The 19,893-nt window shown below is 38.5% G+C and overlaps 1 protein-coding gene across 2 annotated transcripts; it reads right to left on the bottom strand.

The window, feature by feature from the left end:
* Positions 1-3,090: 3,090 nt before the first annotated feature.
* LOC108679501 (nuclear protein localization protein 4 homolog) lies at positions 3,091-19,426 on the bottom strand. 2 transcript variants are annotated; one of them, XM_047884251.1, is made up of 13 exons: positions 19,409-19,426; positions 14,870-15,042; positions 14,531-14,611; positions 13,642-13,864; positions 12,707-12,863; positions 11,385-11,523; positions 10,864-11,065; positions 9,816-9,976; positions 9,249-9,491; positions 8,893-9,036; positions 8,161-8,309; positions 6,993-7,171; positions 3,091-6,620 (listed from the first exon to the last, which is right to left on the bottom strand). In XM_047884251.1, the coding sequence occupies exons 2-13, from the start codon at positions 14,870-14,872 to the stop codon at positions 6,367-6,369; spliced, it is 1,935 nt and encodes a 644-aa protein (XP_047740207.1). In that variant the 5' UTR covers positions 14,873-15,042; positions 19,409-19,426; the 3' UTR covers positions 3,091-6,366. The 2 variants fall into 2 exon arrangements, with proteins under 2 accessions (XP_047740207.1, XP_018023615.1); XM_018168126.2 differs by lacking the exon at positions 19,409-19,426 and having other exon boundaries at positions 14,870-15,045.
* Positions 19,427-19,893: the final 467 nt, after the last annotated feature.

Here is a 19,893-nt window from a genome sequence, read left to right as displayed (position 1 = left end):
CCATCAATACTAGATATCCAAACTACGTGTATATTAGTTGCATTTGTTATTAACCGCAACTGATAGTCATTGAGCAACGGCTAGGTTATGATGGTGTTCGAAAAATTGATATTTATCAATAATTAAGCCATTTCTCGCATGATTAAAAATATTAGTGCTTGTTCTGAGCAATCTTTGATCATAAGTGCTGTTTGACCGTACCTCGTTACTAGCGCGTGACAGTAATGTTGCTCTAAGAATTCGTAGATGTTACACTGTTTAGCCAGCCTAATTGTTATCATATACTCATATTTTGACGAATTACGAGAAGGTTTACGTCACTTTTTAGCAAACGTAATTGCTATCCTATACTTGGACATTGATATATTCTGAGAAGATTTACGTCTCTTAACAAACTTTATTGTTATCGTATACGCGTATTTTGACGAATTAGCAGAAGGTTCACGTCACTTTTTAACAATTTTAATTGCTATCCTATACTTGTGTACTGCCCGATTATAAGAAAGTTCATTTAGCCATTTCACCAAACCCTCCCCCAGGCCCCCGATAAGACCGCCGAGGAGGTCAATAAGGAGCCTGAGGAGGCGCTCGAGTTCCAGAAGCTCCAGGCGAGGCTTCGCTCCAAACTGGAGGCCCAGTAAACTCCAGCTGTCCAGCTGCTGTCTGCAACTGCCCAGCTGTTGTCTGCAACTGCCCAGCTGCTGTCTGCAACTGCCCAGCTGCTGTCTGCAACTGCCCAGCTGTTGTCTGCTTCATGCGTAACTCCGAGCTGGGATCACTGTGACTGTTCGTGGTCACATCAGTCGGCGCGATTATTGTGAATGATTATCCGAGTTGCGAATTAAATGACTTCTTTTAACACAATTGCAATCCTGCAATTGTGTAGCCATGAAGGTATTAGCGAGTGAGAATTCTCCTTACTCACTTTCAAGCTATTATTTAATAGCTCTATCTTATCATTGATCTTTAGTAAACATATTTTCGTAGGAAACATAAATTTAATTCGTATTAGGTTCTCCATGTTTTTGATTGGTTGTTCTTTATTTGTTTCTTAGTTCATAATGCTACATTAATAATTTGAGTCAATTATCAATACTCTGGAGGCGGTCGCTTGACACTACCCAGCGTGAGAAAAAATCTCGTCTGCTGCGCTGTTTCTTGATCGTTCATATAGACGGAAAAAATTAATTGTGATGTGTTGCAATAAATTGTAAGTCACGGAGTGCAATGAGTGTGTGGTTTTCAGTCGTAAGTATTTTTTTTGTGTAGTTCTAAGTGATCGAGTTGAGTATCTTTTCACGACATATGTGTTCGTATGTGTTCCGTTTGTAAGTCTAGTCAAGCGGTCGCGCTTACGATCACCTTTTTTATGCAAGAAATGGTGCAAATCTACTTAACTTGCAAATTTCCTCCATATTATTCCTTTTTCAGTTCCGCGCTGAATACTCGGACGAAGTTCATGTTAGAAGAAGCTAACAAAGCTATATTATCCCCGTTTTACATTTGTAAACTATTCACAGAGGGCCTCGAAGTTTCAGATGAGTGGTAGCTTGCCAGATCATGGATATGCGGAGAGCTGCAAAATAGATCGAGATCCTCGGACGCCAATTATTATTTTGTTACTGACCATGGCGTATTAGTGGCGTTCTGATTACATTATTCTTGATAAAAATAATAATCATCATTAAGGATAATAAGTGCCTAGATATCTAAGTACTCTTTATAGACTATTATTCTATTCTCTCGCCTACCTTTTACGTCAGCTCTAGAACTAATGTCTCTCTTTTCGATATTTCTTCTGCCCTCGGAAACAAGCTCCGTTATTCCACCTAACACAAAGTACCTTTACGGCTGTTCTCTTGCTCAACGGTGGAAGCTGTACATACGCCCAAGGGTCAGCGTAATTCTTCTCATCTTTCAATAGAATTAAATCATCATAATGCGGTAGTAAAGATGTACATTTATATATATGGTCAGATGTAACTAAAACAAAATAGCAGCAGAAAAATCCTGGGTCTTAGCGCTTGGTCACTGGACGATTACTTATTTCTTTCGTAAACTATGGCGAATTACGTATTTCATAATGAACGTACATCATTACGGGCAATAAATAAATTCCTTCGATGCAATACACCTCAAGCATAGATAGGCAGCGATATATAATATTTGCGTAACAAGGCTCCTTTCATAAAATATATTGCCTAGCAATTGAAGCGTGTCCCGTGAGAGTGAAATGATTGTTATCTGTGCAATTGCCATCTTCAATTATTGTGCAATTGGCCAAAATTTGGGTGTGAACAAAGAAAGAATTAGTAATCTAATATCAGGGAAAACGTTAATGCTTGTCATTTTAGTGTGACGATATTTTTCTCACTTTGTTTTCTATGTAGACGACAGCAACGCATTACTCGCTGTACAGGACTCGCGATGAGTGATCATATCATTTAGTTCGTACTTGTAAATATCTGTTATTCTTGTGAGTTTGCTTTGTATTAAGTGCGTCACCAGTTGCATGCGCCCGAGAGAATAGCAGGTCACGTCGTTAAAAACTCGTTTCAACGAGTTCAGAAAGCAGGTTATTATTGAAAACTCGTGTCCACCTATAAGTTGGAAATATTTTTTAGATTTTGCGTAATAGGTTCAACTGATTTCACAAGAAATTATTTTTAACCAGTTTGTCGGTAAATTACATTTAACCTCATTGGACCCTCTGCAAACGAAGATAATTTCTTAACATCACTTGATATCTCCGATCATTCTGTACGCGGCTACATTAACAATGTATTGGCTAGGTTAGCCCGGCATTTGTATGGGAGGCGAACAAATTTCGACTAAACTCTTTGATGAAATACTCTTAATAATTCCTTAGAATTATTAATTTTGTCGAGGTTTCGTAAAGCTCCACGTGAGAATTGTATTCTAGTAAGATTGTTTAACAGTATGTCGCTCGATGTTGATATTATCAATTTAGTTTCTGATGACGTGAATATAACTATTTGTATGCATTCAGGCCATGATTATCCCAGCTTGATTTCACTTCGCAACTTGTAATTAAAGGATTCAGGGACGAAGGATATGAACAAGAAAATCGGTGCTTTAAATCTTAGTATAAAAACACGACAGTTACAATCTTGGACGAAGTTTCAGAGGTTGGCGGCGACCGACGTTAAAATTGTGATGCAACTATAAATTAAAGAACGTTCAAGTCATTTCGGCTGAAGATAATTACTTAAGCTATTGCGCTGACTATCCATACGCCATGAGCCATAGAATGACATACGCTGATGGTAATTACAAGGCCAGACGCACAACTATTATCAGGATACCCAGGATGGGTCGGGGATAGTTTCCATCGTATTAAAGAACGCTTTTTGTATGGGAGTTGTCGGGGCGTTTGTGATGAAGGCAACGATGCAAGCTTGAAAAATCCTGCAAGAATTATTCAATTCGAACGGATTTAAGGGAACAATTAAGGTTGAATGATCACACTTTTCACTGGATAGTTCAAGCACACTTGCGCAACTATCATGCATGACGAAAAATAAAAAATAACAAGTTGACATTATAGAGTAGATCCGAGATTACGAAGAATTCTAGCACGCATAGAACATATCAGGGCTCATATCCGGACAATACCTTAGCATGGCTAAACGACAACCTGCTGATTTGCTGAAAACATTGTCAACATGTCTAGGACACGTTCAAACCTGCTCACGACATATTCAGTAATACGTGTTCAAACATGCACCCATTGTCATCAAAATTCATCAGGTTGATTACAAAATGTCTCTAAGTGAGCATAGAGCGCTGGGAAACCACCAGTCCACATCCATCAACAAATAAACATCACGTTATTCCTAAAGTTCCAAAAATGAGCCATGCGTTGTTGAAACCTCCATCGGAGTGAGGTGAAGCAGTCAAGAATTATTGCGCTTTAGAATTTAGTAACTTAGATTTCGTCATCTACAGAAGGAGGGAGAGTCTGCACGCTGGAGATAGCGAAGGAGAGACAGAAGTAGGAACGAAAAACAAAGAATGTAGAAGTGGACAATAATGATAACCGCTTAACAGGTTACTCGTAGCTACACAGAAACTCGGATTGGACTTGACCTTAACCGTCATCACTCGTCCTGTGACGGTACATGGAGAGTGCATCAGTGGCATTGACAACACGACTGATGCGGACCATATTGAACTGATGATAAGAACTCTACGCTTAGGAAAATGAATGATTCATATTGTTCAAATAACGACACACTTTCATCACGTAACACTGATACGTACGCGTCTTTTTGCCCGCCAAAATGAATCGGGAAGACGCACATTAGGCAAAAAGTGCATCGCAAATTTGATAAAATCTCATTCATTTCTCCGAGTACTGTAAGATTTAAAACAATGACTTTCAGAATATTGAATAGCAGTGTAAAGAAATTATTTTCTCGTGCATGAAGATTAACATGAATCTGGGTATTGTGATGAGGTAACAACAAAATCCTCATAATGACCAAGGGAGATCCCATCAGAAGCGCGAAATTACTCTCACCTCTCTGGGCGATTGATTTCTCAGTCGCAGTCAGTGCTAAGGCATGAACCTGGTTTTAATTAAACAAAAAACCTAATTTTAACATGAAAAGGCGCAGCTTTATCCTTTTGGTCAAATACTCGAAGCAGCCTAGCTCGTGAACCAAGTCCACCCATTTATGTAATTCAATACCTTCCAACACAAATAGTTCAAGACATGGCATTAATTTGTTTAAATAACCAATCAACAACGGCCTTAAAAATTTTGAAAACAAATTGTCACGGGAACGGTACCATGCGCTTTCAGAAACAAATAAATTTTGGCTTCCTTTTCTTCCACCTGGCACCGAAAAAGATCGTGTAAATCTCCATCCAACTTACTCGTGGACAACAAAAGATTCTACTCAAACTCAGTCTCTTCAGCCACCGTTTGAATATTTACACAATATACAGCAGCACTAATTGTCTAAGTAGGCAATATGCGGAAGAATACAAATGAGCACACACCTCAGTGAAAATAGTAGATAAACAATATTCCAGTGACCATATCAACTAACACTCAGCATCCAGTGATCGTGTCCACCAGCAAATCCCATCCACTGACCATCTCTCTCAACGAACAATCCTCATCCAATGACTGCTGGCTGGACACCACAGACTTCGTTCAAAGAACGGACTCAAATTTTCCACTAAAATCACACGAACAGTATGCGATAATATCATAGTCCTGATCATTAGCGACGATTTCAAAAACAGAAAAAGTGTGAATTATCAAATCAGAGTGCAAAGTGATAATATGCAGTAAATAGTTCAAGTACAGGACCATAATTTCGGCACCTGAGACGAAACAAACTCTGCCGTTAAATTGAAACCATGAGTTATGCAAGCATTTCTTACAGAGTTATTGCAGCAAACTATTTCCTTTTCAAATGAGCAAGTTTGATAGAAAATTGAACACGGGAACCTGTAAGCGATGATGATTTTTGATGTGAGGGCAAAAGCCAAAAATTTGAGCGAAACTGGCACATCTACAGAGAAATACGACACGAGAAGGTGAATGAAGCTCGTCTCAGAGTATGAGCAGTCAAACATCACGTTGGGGAGCATGCTGCAGGAATTTCCCGGATGCCAAGCATTCTAGCTATAACGCATCAATAAAAATGCGTTTCCAGAACCAGCAGTAATGAAACAAGATCGGTAACAAGAGCTCAAGAATCAATACGCAACTGAGGAGTGAAACTTGGTGAAATTCGGGAGAAAATCTCACAAATTGTCATGAGAAACAAGTTCAGAGGGAGGATTGACAAATAACAATTGTTATTTTAGTAACAAAAAAGTCGAACGTTTGCAAATAATTGAATAAATAATAAGCAACAGCTTTTTAAAAATTATCGGCCATCAGAGTGCATGGACTCGACAAGAAGCCCCAGCGTTTAGAAGTTCTGCTTGCCTACGTTGAGTTGAAATCCACGTTGTGGTGGTTCCTGTCATGAACATGATAGCAGCTCGCACGAAAGGGACAAATGTAAGGAATTTTTCAGCTCTTACCATTGGTATAAACTAAAAGCGCATCGTCGGTGGCATCGCAAGGGCTGATGCTTGACCACTGATCATCATTCAGAGAACAGGAGTTAAGCAGAACCAATTTTCCACTTATATGAACGACATAAACGCATTGAAGCTAACAGTTTGAAAAGCATCACAGCCGACGTTCGTCTATGACGCGTCGTAAGCGGCGAGAAGAAAGAAATTTAAGGATGACAATGAGGTGAGATGGTGACGTCACGAGGATGACGATGGGGCAAGTGACACAAGTGACTCACGGGGGCAAGTGACACAAGTGACTCACCGGGGCAAGTGACACATATCACACACATCATCCCCCCGCTGGTTAATGAAGGTACAATGCAAGCAGGTCCAGGGGTCGCCCCCAACCCCGCCTGCGGGGTTCGCACCCCCTGGGATGTCCACCCTGCCGTCCCCATGGGTCCCCGTCATGGAGGAGCCATGGGAGGGTGGGGGGGAGGCCTCCACCAGCTGCTCCAGGGTGCTCCACAAGTCGCTTTTCCGCCACTCCACGACCGCCAGCGTGTCTTTCTCTGCAAAGTGTAATCTTTAGCACAAGAAATTTCTGTTTTCCCCATTGTTCTTACATTCAAGTTTTGGCTCAGTGTTTAGTTAACAAGCGCTTGAGTGCTTCAGTAGCCATCCCGGTATTTCCCGCAGACCTACAGCTTAACAACATTATGCAACCTGTTGAAATGTTTGACGTGTTGGAAAACTTCACTTTGGCTACAAAAATTGTCGAAATATAGTAACCTCAAGTAACCTTAAGACTTAAAATTCGCAGAAGATCGAGACACGGCTTTGATTCAGAAGTAAAGACGGATCTTTACATTTGCAAAAAACGAACTCTCACATTTGCAATAAGTGAAATCGAACCTTTGGCTTTGTAATAAGTGAAGACGAACCTTTGATGGCCTTCAGAAGGGGCGCCATGTGGCCGCCCAGGGGCAGCACGTCCATCACGCTCAGGTAGAGCAGCACGTGGAAGTCCGCGAGCTTCTCTAAAAAGGAGAAAGCGTCGCTCTTGACGGTGCGTAGGAAGGCGGCCAGCGTCTGGAAGTCCTGCAAGTGGCCTTCAACCAGCCTGCACAAGATCTATAATTAAGCTTTCAATTGGTTTAAATATTTGTGACTGAATTTAGTTAAAAAAAATCCGGAACGTTTTATTTACATGCATGTCGGTGAATATCACGAGCCAACAGTGTCTTAAGTGCGCCAGATGCTATCAACTGAGCTTTGAGTTCAAACGATAGCAACCTTTGCCTGTTGGACGCCAGTTACTGTACTACGCCATAAGCTCCAGTCTGTAACCATTTCCCAAGAATTTATATAAATAGACTTGTTTAATTAAGCCGCTTTAGACACAATTGCAACCTACCTTTCAACAATTGCACCACGACTGCACTAGGATCCAAGTCAGGATAGAAAGTGTTACCAGCTCTTGCCACTGATCTATTTTAGCTCTACTATTTTTATGTTCCATAATATTTCTGTCGCTACAGAAATGTAACGTCTTCAGTAAATCGGAGTAATTCCAGTCATGTATATGTTTGAATTTCATCTGCATATCTTTTAAAATCCTATGTTTACAAAAGTAAAGCAATCTTAAGCAACTAATAAATTACAGACCAGGCTGAAAATACTGGATGTTTCAAGCAGAGTTGAAATTATAGGAAATATCTTATTGGAGCTCGCAATAAATTTGTTAAGCACAGGCGCTTGGTTGGGCAGCCATCAGGTAAACTAATTTGTTGTGGAGGCTAAAGCCCAGTGAGATGGCAAAACTCAAATTACTATGAATTCTTATATTTTCTTTGCAAACTATTTGACTAAAAACGCGACAAAAAATGAGATACAGAATCTTTTGGCGGGTAGAAAAAGTTAGCATCCCTATTAGTGAGAGCATGCAGACTACCTGTTCTCTGTGGGGAAGAAGTGGGCATCCCTTTCAGTGAAGGTATGCGTATACCTGTTCTCCAAGAGGAAGGAGTGGGCATCCCTCTTGGTGAAGGCATGCGTACCTGTTTTCTATGGGGAAGGAGTGGGCATCCCTCTCAGTAAAGGTATGCATACCTGTTTTCTATGGGGAAGGAGTGGACATCCCTCTCAGTGAAGGTATGCGTGGGGGTGTTGGGGGTAGACACGGGCAGATCCAGCAGCAAATACTCCACAGGCAAGGGACGACCGAGACGCGTCACCTCGTTGCCATACTCGTCCTTCTCCTGGCAACGGTCGGGAGGGTGAGTACACTGAGAGGTACTTCCTCTAGTGGGGTGAGTACACTGAGAGGCACTTCCTCTAATGAGGTGAGTACACTGAGAGGTACTTCCTCTAGGTGAGGTGAGTACACTGAGAGGAAGTACCTTTCTTAAAAACAATATTAAGAGACAAGCAACAGAACTAACTCCATGAAGCTTTATTTATACGACAGCACCACAGCATTTCAGCATCAGTACACCAGCAATGCAGCATCACAGCCTGGGAGCCGCCCCCACCCTCAAAGCAGGGCATTAGCACAGACACAAGGAGAGCTGTGCGGGAGCGCGTCACGCAGCACGACATTTAATATTTAGAACAGTTTCCTAAAGACAGCAGGTGATCGTAATTTGCACAACATATTGCTGATGATGTAAACAAGAACAATTGGAACGAACAATAACCAGAGTGAACGAGCCATTAACCAGGCTTCGCGCATGCAACTTGAAGGAAACGCCAAGCATGTACCTAAATGTATATTAGACCGTTAGACGTCTGCCACAATGCATTACATATATGTCAATTACGTGACAAGCATAATGTAGGTACCTTGAAGAAGACGTCGGGCACGTACTGCTGAGCGGAAGACTCTCTCACGTAGGCAAGTTCGGGAGCGTCGAGTGTAGGCAGGAGGCATTTGGCGGCCACCAGCGCCTCGCATTGGTGGGAGACTTGATAGCCCTCCATGTGGACCTATAAAATGCAAATAATCAACTCATCATCATTAATCAAAACTTACTTCTGAATCATTTACTTGCATTAATTTGATTTAACATCTTCTCGACTTACTCCCGGACTCGGGATCTCCAGTAATAACCAAGGCAGGAGACCCCGTACCAGTAAACAAACATTTTCTCTGCTTGAAATATTTTCATCAGTAGCCACCACTTCTACATTATACCTACCTGGTTCTCAGAGTCGCCAGTCACGATAACGGTAGCGAATTTCGATCCATAGCTGCCCGAGGAGGCGAGGGCGCAGGGGCTGGGGTGCTGCAGCTGCAGCGTGGCAGCCGTGATCACCTCGTGGCTGGAGAGGAAGTATGTGTCGCTGTGACGTAAGTGGCGCACAGTCCCTGTGCTCTGGTCTAGCGGCACTAGGTCTGTGAACACCCAGCCTACACAGGACAGGCCCAGCTGCCGAGCCATCTGAAAATAGTCATAGCACATTATGCTCTATTTGCCTACATAGTGATTGAGAGAAATTAAATCCAATTTAGATGTCATCAAAATAGACAATTCACAGATAAATCAAGCCACTTATTTACAGTACAGTGGACATTGTTACAGACTTGCATCATTGACAGCTTAGACCGTAAGATAACACTGTTAATTAACCGGTACCCAAGGTCCGTTTTAGGTACGGTGAACAGCCACGCTGATGTACCGTGCTACCTGTGTTGCCTTATGCTTAACTACATTTTAGTCTCACGCTATTCACTTGAAATTCTTGGTAAACAATATATTACTAGCCTCGTCAACATGAGACTTGTTGGCATCTGGCAGGAGTTTTAGGTGGTCAGCCGAGGCCTCCTGTGGCGGCTCGTATATCGCGGCGACCTCAGCACGTATGCCCAGAGGCACATCAGGGTGCACTACGTGCCTGCCGTACATCATGCCTGCGCGCTGGTGTCCTGGGAGGAGGGAGGAGTGGTGGTAACAAACGCACAAGCAGGGCACGAATACAAATAGTGAGTAGTGCAGGTACATAGTGAAGGGAGTAAAACATGTGCATGTAAGTGGTAATTCATGTATGAAAAAGGAGTACCGTAATGCAGGTAGGTACATACTGAAAGGGTAATGTATGTATACGTAGAAGGGGTAATGTATTTACGTCGAAGAGGTAATGTAGTATGTACGTAGAAGAGGTAATGTATGTATGTCGAAGAGGTACCAAATGTAGTATGTACGTAGAAGAAGTTATGCATGTACATAGGAGTAATGCATGCAAGTGTTGTCTTAGAGCTCAAGGTTAAAATCAACTCAGTCCCAGCAGTGCAAAATGTTATAGGAGTAAACTTACCTTAATCCCATCAATGGCATAAAATAATACAGAGTAGGAAAGTATATAGACGGTCCTTCAATTGCCTTATAACCTTATAAGGAACAAGAAAATTAAAAATGAATTTGCAGAAGGACCCGGGATGACATATTTATAGGAAGCCCTAACCAATTCAGATAAAAGAGAATAAAGGAGTACACGCAAAAAAATAAGGGAGACTATGTACAATAGTGATGCATTTAGTGTGCTAGTGTGCGTCATCCTGACCAGCAATAAAATGGGGGAATAATAGCAGTGCCACGTACAGCAAGTTAGTGACTATTAAGAAAATATGACCCAGTTCTTGTTAAGAGAAGTAAGTAAGAAGTAAAGTAAGTAAGCAAGAAGTAAAGTAAGTTAAGTAATTAGTAAAATAAGTCAGTAAGAAAGCTAAGTAAGTAAAGTAAGAAAGTTAAGAGAAATAAGAAAGTTATGAGAGGTAAGTAATACATATCATTAAGTAGGATGGGGTGGAGTTACCAGTGGTGCGCCAGTAGGTGAGGAAGTTCTCAACGATGGATCTGTTCTCAAAGATGACGGCGTCGACGTGTCTGAAGGTCTGGCGTGTGAGGGTCACGGCGGACGGCTGGCACTTGGAGCAGATGCCTTGTGGCCAGGGCGGGTGCTCCGTGCACCCAGGCTTGATGCTGCACTCCATGTTCGACACTTGCACAAACTTGCCCTTTAAGCAAAGGTCTAATTATAAAACTTACTCTATACCTAGATGCAATTATAAAACTTACTCTGTGGTCAAAGTTCAATTGTAAAACATACCTTGGAAACAAGGTGCAATCATAAAGTTATCCTATAGTCCAAGCGCAATTTATAAACCTCATTCGAGGCTACTATGTTAATACCTCCAATTCATTTTTTCTAGAATGACAAAAAAAAAAATGCAGAAAGTGGCAAAACAATAATGGGGCTCCCATGAGTATTAATTCAAACAGACACGTGTAAGTGCTCAAATATAGAATTTTTGACATTAAATTGAGTATTCTGACCTTGTCAACACCTGACTTGAGTCTGCGGATGTAAGTGTGGAAGGACATGTGCTTGATGTTGTTTTCCTTGAGGTAGTTCTCGTCCCAGGGGTCGATATCTGTACAGTGGATACATTTGCTGTTCCCTTTGTGGTGACATCTGCACAACATACAAACAATATGAAGGTAAACGTCTGAATAACGTCATATGTTTTTAGTTGTAACATCATGCCTTTAAGAGAAATTTTAAAATGTTACCCTGCACATCATTCAAACAATATGAAGTTAAACGTCTGAATAATGTCGTATATGATTAGTTTTAATATGATATATATGGAGCTTCATATATATGATATATATGGACCTTCAATCTACAAACAATATGAATTCAAACGTCTGAATAACGTCATATGTGATTAGTTTTAACATCATACATATAAGAGAAATTTCAAACAGTTAACCTGCACATCATACACACAATATGAAATTTAACGTCTGAATACCACCATATGTGTTTAGTTTTAACATCATACCTATAGGAGAAATTTTAAACTGTTAACCTGCACATGATAAACACAATGTGAAGCTTAACGTCTAAATAACATCATGTGAGATTAGTTTTAAAATTATACCTATAAGAGAAATTTTTAACTGTTAACAAGTTTGACAAATTTGAATACTCTACTCTTACAGTTTAAGATGTAGTGATAAGAATCTCTTTAATGAAAAACCAAACTAAAAATAATACAAAACCGAAGCATTCGAACATTCTAGTGACAGGGGAAACAATACATGCATCTCTAATATTTTTTTCACTGCTTCCACAACGTCTACATCTAGATCAGCCCTACCAAAACTATCACAACAATCATCCACCTCTAAACTATTCCCACCCTATCTATGATCAGTCTCAGTTTGTCCACAGCTCTCACTAGTCTTTTTGACCAGTATTGGTTTGATGCAATCTGTTGCTAGAAAAATCTAAAATCTTAGAACGTTGTGATAAAAAGTGTATCATTTTAATAGCATTATCGAGAAAGCTAATTGTCTTCTGAGCATAAGAGCTCTAAAAGATTCTGTGGCCTAACCAAAGAACAGTCTAACTTCATATCATTTTCAGAAAAGAAATGATTGTTCCAACTATGTTTCTAAGCACCACACAATAATCATAAATATCACCACCAGCTGCAACACCATCAGAAGTTCCATCACCATTACGACTGGTATTAGCACCAATGATACCCCAGTAATGATAGTAGCAGGCAGTCTCACATGAGAGGGCTCCATTTCATCACCATACCGAATGGTATTAGCAGTAATGATACAGAAAGCAACAAACTCACAAGAGCGGGTTACGTTTGCCGGGTATTCTTCCGTCAAGTTTGACCAGCTGTTGGTCAACAGCGTCCTCCACCACCAGAGCCTTGTTCACTGTCAAGTCGCTGCCGTTGCTGCTACTCAGGGCTGACCTACAGGGCTTCTTGTTCAAGCCGGAAGTTGCTGAAAAATGGGTGAAACTTTGTAATACATATAAACACTAAATATGTCAACCAAATAATTCCATTTGAAATGTGTCATCAGGAACAAGAATCAACAAGGTGAATCAGCTCTACTTCAGCAGTTAGCAACATTTAGATGAATTTTGATAGAAATTCTCATGATGGAGGGAAAACCTGTAGAAAATAGCAAGAAAATAAAGGTACTTGCCATTTGCACCAGCATTGCCCCTCCCATGAAGAAAGAATGCATAATAATAATAATAATAATGATAATTTCAGTGTCCAGACGCTGATATTATTTTCAGAGTAATTTAAAGTTTAGATTTCAAATTTTATCCATGATACCCTTTACATGTACTGCTGTTATATCCAAAATTCAATTCCAAGTGCTGCAAAACCTTCACCTGTTGGATAATGAAATTTGTATTTTCAAAACGTCGCATTCCAATAAAATGTCATTTGGTAACCTGCTTTTTGATGTGCCGGCGCCAGCAAGAAGTTTTGTTTGACTCATTGAAAAAACAAATAAAAAGAATAAAAAGCATGCTTCGGTCTTTTATCAAACTTGCATATTAGGTAGTGTATACATACACCTTGCATACGTACACAATAAAAACTTTCTGAATGACATTTATAAAATGAACATTATTATGCAAAATTTTTTTCAATAAATAAGTCAACATTTTTTAACCCATAATTAACTTTTCAATATTAACATAGCATTCCTAGAGCAAACTTCTAAGCATAAGTATGAGTAACATATCTGAGTAGATATTTACATGGTTGTGGATCAACATCCATTGTATGAGACTGAGATGAATATGACGATGAAGAAGAGGATGAAGTGGATGCTGCAGCACTGGGATGGAGGAAGATCATGTCACCGTGTGAGAGCTTGGCAGCTCGTACTGATCGACGTGCTGAGCAAGCCAGCTCCTGCTTGCGGGTCCTGTCTTGATAGATGCTGAAGTGGTCCGCAGGCACTCCAAACACCATGCTTGCCTGCAGCCAGAAGAGAGTGAATGAAAAAGTTCATAATGAAAAGTACAATTAACTTAGTAATCATACTAAGTTAGTTATATCTAGTTTCCAGATGAACAGTGTGCATGAAAAATACATACAGGCACTTTAATCTACATGAATAAATAACCTACCTATTTTATTCTCAAGACAATATTTATCTAAATTATGGGGAAAGAAATGAGGAACAGAACATGAGGAACAGAACATGAGGAACAGAATGACAGAAAAAGCTAATGAAAGTGACAGATAAAAAAAAATCTGGGATTGTACTCTGTAATGCTTCCGGCTCCAGCATATCTATAAGAATTTGTTTTATTTAGTGATTTTATTGTTATATTAGTCTCTAAAATTACTTTCAGCAGCCTACTTATTATTTATACTAAGTTTAGAATACAATTGTGCAAATTGTATCTCCAAGACGTGATGAATAAACATGAATAACCCTGTAAACATAGGTACCTATGTCCATAAGAATCTTAATTTTGAGGTTGACAGCAATTCATTCTTATAGAAAGTGGAATTCATACAAAATCTTACATTACAGAATTGATGAGATTTGCCAGTTCAATCATATTGGTGAATTTCAAATTACATTAATGCAACTAACACTTAATTAAAAGTTAGCTGGAGTAAAGATATACTGACCTTATCATAGAGCTGTTGTAATGACTCAGAAGGAGTGACTTCAATGCGCTTAGTGCCATCAGGTGATTGTACTCTTAGCAACTGAGAAAAAAAAAATAGATTAGTACAAGGATATATATAGACCTTTCTTTGAGAAAGGAGAAGTTATTAGGATAACAGTTAGAAATCCAAATATTAAAATGAATTGTAATGAACAAAAACTATTCTTTAAGCATGTTTATAGGGAATTTTTACAATATTATGAGAATTGTATCATGCCAAGGTATTATACACATCCTACACTCCAATAAATCATCAGTGTGTATAATTCTAGTTGGATAATTAAATAGTAATACTTACCATTTTGCAATATTATATATTAAAATGTAATAATAATCACAGACAATCTTCAACTCTAAATCACAGACAAATACAACAAAATAACAAAAATTAATGCATTTCCTCAGTTTCACCAAGAGAATTTGATATCAGCCAGAGTAATGCTACACGAGGCCATTTTTTACAACTTAGCTCTGAAAGACAAAGACATAATTTGTCAATAGTTATCAATGAGGTTTCCTATACTTGCCCAAAGACAAAGTAATGATGCACAATTTTCCCAAATTGTGTCCTAACCTGGCATTTCTGTATTCAATGTGTAAAAATACATATCAACAAAGCCTTCATACTTTTGAGTCAAAGTTTTGATAGCCTATGGTTAGTATGGAACCGTATATATACACCATGATTCATAACATTTTATTGCAAAGAGGATTGCGTTGCTCTTCGAACTTCAACCAGTCTGCTTTCTTGTTTTCCAATAAGTAAGATTATTTATTCAAAGGATGACTTATCTTACAGGTATGTCAGCATAATTCCATCATGCTTTCTAAATTTCAAACACATGAGTACGGTAGTAATGAAGTGTCAGTAAATGGTAGAAAATTCTTATTCCAATCTTGGATTTAATATTAGCCATAGCAGTGGAGATGGATTCACAGCCCTTGCTCAAAAATAGGATTGGAAAATTTTCACTCTATAATAAAATTTTGCAGCCCAAATGTGGGAAGTGGGATAACCATATTTTCAATAAATTTTGAATCATGCGGTTCAATCATGCACTTTAGTTGACAACTTGAACATGAGATAAAAGTTAATTTGTCTACTTGAAATGTCAGCTCCAAAAATTGTGGGAAAGCTCTAGTTGCAGATCAGAAGTTAGAAAGATACTACCAAACGGGGTATTAAGGGACGGTGGGGTAATAAGGGACAATCCTCTGACATTTCATAGAAATGTTCTAGCAGCTTGACAAATCAAAATATTGCAAAACTAAAAATAGTGGCATAAATTTCAATGTGTTGCTATCTATGTAGCATAAAGCAAGATAAGAAATAATACATTTAATACCTCTAGAAAATCCCTGAAAAAAGTGTGAGGAGTGAAATTTTGGAAAAGTACCTCTGCTAAGGTCTGTAGCAAAAAAAATTTTTTTGACCCATTAAAAAGTTTTGCTTGCATAAAAGTTTCACATAGGCATGGAATATACGGTACCGTAAAATGGGGTAACTTAGACCACTTTTTTTCTTAAAAATGATGCCATTTTCTTACTAGCTAAATTAAACTTGAATTGAAATGTGCAAAATACAGGTCTATACTCTAGCTTCACTCACCATAAATTGCTGGCTCCTGCCTCTCATAGTCTTTATGTAATTTCAAAAAAAGTGATGGTCTTTGTTACCCCAGCTCTTTTCTTTCTATTGTGTTATGTAGCCTCAGTATTAGGCCTTTAATGCCCATTGACAAAATTTTTCTGTGTCAAATAGTTTTTGAGTTGTGGGGGTTTTGTAAAAAAAAACGAAAAGTGGTCTAAGTTACCCCGCCGGTCTAAGTTACCCCATTTTACGGTATCTACTTGGCGAGCCGCGACTGAATTTTTTGAGCCGTGGTCTTATGGATTTGCCAGCTGTGATTCCATTTCTTCGAGCCGTGATTCCATTTCACCGAGCCGTGAATTCCATATCTCGGCCATGAAAAGCCATTTACAAGGCGCACATTTATTTACAAACTCCATGCACGTGTTATATACCCCAAATCTCTAATTTTACCTTAAAACAGTTAAATGGCAACAATAAAATTCGTCTTTACTGTAAGTTGAGCATGTGTTAATGCAGTCTGACCGCTTTGACATGACCGCAACTATGCGCTATCTTCAACAAAACGTTTAGTTGGTTTGTTTACATTATGATGTTTATGTTTTTTCTGCAGGATATTTTGGTGGGAACGGTAAAGCAGTGCGGATTGTGCAAAATGAAAATTTTATGAAATTACATGTTTGTGAAGTGCAAACCGCGATTTTTCAATCAAACAAAAATTTATGACATTTGAGCCACGAGATTTCATGCCTACTGAAATTATATATTAGAGCCCCGATATTTCAGACCAAAATAGGACTTTTCCAGCCCTGGTTTCACACAGGTGTTGGCTTAAAAACGCGATTGACGGAATTTGTGAATCTCATTCCAAAAAAAATGGCGGCCATTTCTGCAAGATGGGGTAATAAGGGACAACCACTGGGGTAATGAAGGCCACCCACCAGGGTACCTAATAAGGAACACCCCTAAAAACACATTTACAGTAGAACCTACATTAGCAAAGGCTCTAGTTAAATAAAATTTAAAAGATCTCTAGTCAGTCTAGTGTTAAAAAAAATCAATTACCAACCAAAAATTTTGATTACATTTACCTTGTTCAGCAAAAAACATTTCACTTAACAAAAAATTGATGCTTCATTGGTCATCACAAAATGACCAATGAACTTATGAAGCATCAATGAATGTTGTAGATATAATCATGCACCAGGCAACTTAGAATGAAAAGTAATTAACCTAAACTATGATTTATTTCTCTGAATGATAAAAATAAAAACTATAAAAAAATAGCCGTATGCGTTACTTGAGTTCTGTTTGCTTTATGTGACTCGCAAAACACCGTACTACGTGCCAGCAACAATGAAACGTCACAAAATGTTGCCATATTTATTTAAAAGCCTTTAGAATGCAAACCTACCAAATCCCTATATTCCGACACTGTGTGTGGCAATATTTGGCACGTGGTGAGGCGTATTCCGTCCGCGCTTCAAATTCTACTGATACGTAATGCCGTCTTCCACGTGTTCAAATTCCGTTTGCTGTGTGAGCTGTATTGGAATACAACACGGCTTTGAATTAGAACACTAATGAATATTGAACACTACTTATCCACCCGGTCTAAGTTACCCCAAGAGCTGGGGTAACAAAGACCATCACTTTTTTTGAAATTACATAAAGACTATGAGAGGCAGGAGCCAGCAATTTATGGTGAGTGAAGCTAGAGTATAGACCTGTATTTTGCATGTTTCAATTCAAGTTTAATTTAGATAGTAAGAAAATGGCATCATTTATAAGAAAAAAGTGGTCTAAGTTACCCCATTTTACGGTACGCTTTTAATGAACAACTATTAAGCTTTTAATTAAGCAAATTTTAATTTTTGTACATAGCTTGGAACAATCTGTGTGTGTCTAATTTAAGTTGAGATGGAATTAGTTTTCATGTGTCTAAATCCATTTCTCAACAGACTCAACTTAATCATCTATTAATTTATTTACCACCTGAAATCAGCAAATAAGTACAAGTATACTTAAAGGATTCCTAATATATTCACAGACATATTTAAAAGTCTCAAACCATAATATTCTTCCTATACAAACAGTTATTCACTATTTGGTAGAACAAGGTCAACTGTCAAATTTGACACATTTTTCGATGATCTCACTGGGTAGCGTGCATTGTCTCTCTTTGGATCTCAATATTTTCCCGCTAGATGGCTGAGACTAATGCCATAGTGACAAACCAGAGATTTTTTAGAATCAGTTCATTTTTAATTTCCTCATTTACCCAAGATTTAAACCTAGGTATTTCTTATGTATGATGATGCTGATATCCAGGATACTTTACTGGTCTACTTATAGGACTTAAAAATGAACTTGAGGGAGAGTCTAAAAAACTCTCTGCTTTGCCACTATGCTAATGGCTACTAATGTTTTGGAAGTAGTTCGACGCGCAAATGTATGACGTCACCATTTCAACCATCAAGTATCAACGAACGCATGGAACTAAAACAAAGCTTAATATAAAGGAAAAACTAGAGAGGTGACGGAATTATTCACGATGTCAGAATATACCGCGTTTACCCTACAATACTATTAATTTCAGTTTCATGCATGTTTTTTATGATCTTTCTCTGTTATAGTGAATTCACTTGACCTAATCAAGAGTCAAGATGGTGTGAAATTACAAGCTATCCTGTAAGCTTACACATACAAAAGAAATGCTAAATAAATGGCAGCTGATCTGAAGCTTGCAGTGGACAGGGTCATTGTTAATGTTCAGTCACTTCAGTGGAATGTCCATGGATATGGCAATATCACATCTGACACATCAATAATACCTAATACACTAAATACAGTAATGTATGGTTTTGGAATTTGGTTAATATGCGATACTTTACTGGTCTACTTATCGGACTCAAAAATAAACCTTGAGAAGAGTCAGAGTGAACCTAAAGCAGACTTCAAGTTTCTGCCTCACCACTCCGCCTGAAAGGCTGACACAGAAGTTCCAGAACTACCTCCCGTGGTAACTTGACATTTCTTAGTGATTCAGTAAATGGTGTACTAGAGTAACTAGACAAAACATTGCTATAAATATAAAAAAAATTCGATCAACATCAGTTGTACGTCTCATTCAGCAATGAAGAATGATAAAATAAAAGTCCTTGCTTTTTAATATAAATTGTGTACTTTTTGTGCATTATCGGACGTTTAAACTGAAAGAATTAAAGAATAACAAGAATGCCTTACTCATGGTTGGTCGTGAACATTGTCCTAGTCAATAATGTACCTATGAGAACCGTACTACAGGAACAAATTTTGAAATAAATAAAGTTATATGTCGCTTACATTCTCAACGTTGTCATTTATATTGCATGCCAATTTAAAAATAGTTGTGTAAGATTTATTCACTGCATATATTATTTACCTCGAGAACATGTTTTAGGATGATTGAGTGGAATATTGAGATATTCCAGCCATCAGATATTCCATCCAGATATTCCTTTGAGTGGAATATTGAGATATTCCACTCAATATTGAGACGTCGTTCGCCTCAAACAATAATTGATCACTTTTTAGCATTATCTTTGTATTTGTTTTATAATATTTTGCACTGAATAAAATATAATATATATATAGCTAATTAGAAGAAATTTTTATCTAGAATTTACGCTGGATCTAACGAGAGGGGAATGATCTCAAATCATTTCTACATTTATGTCACTTAATTTCTG

Source organism: Hyalella azteca, unplaced genomic scaffold (genome assembly GCF_000764305.2).
Source record: "Hyalella azteca isolate HAZT.00-mixed unplaced genomic scaffold, Hazt_2.0.2 contig15032, whole genome shotgun sequence".
Classification (NCBI taxonomy): Eukaryota; Metazoa; Arthropoda; class Malacostraca; order Amphipoda; family Hyalellidae; genus Hyalella; species Hyalella azteca.
Note: the sequence above shows the minus strand (reverse complement) of the source record. Positions and strands in the feature narration are given on the sequence as shown.

What these genes read in the sequence shown, in the direction of transcription:
- LOC108679501 (XM_047884251.1), bottom strand. An exon ending in GGCAAACGTAACCCGCTCTT is followed by an intron (nt 11,524 to 12,706) that starts GTGAGTTTGTTG and finishes TATGTTGTGCAG; the next exon opens with ATGTCACCACAAAGGGAACA. An exon ending in CACCTACTGGCGCACCACTG is followed by an intron (nt 9,977 to 10,863) that starts GTAACTCCACCC and finishes CCCTCCTCCCAG; the next exon opens with GACACCAGCGCGCAGGCATG.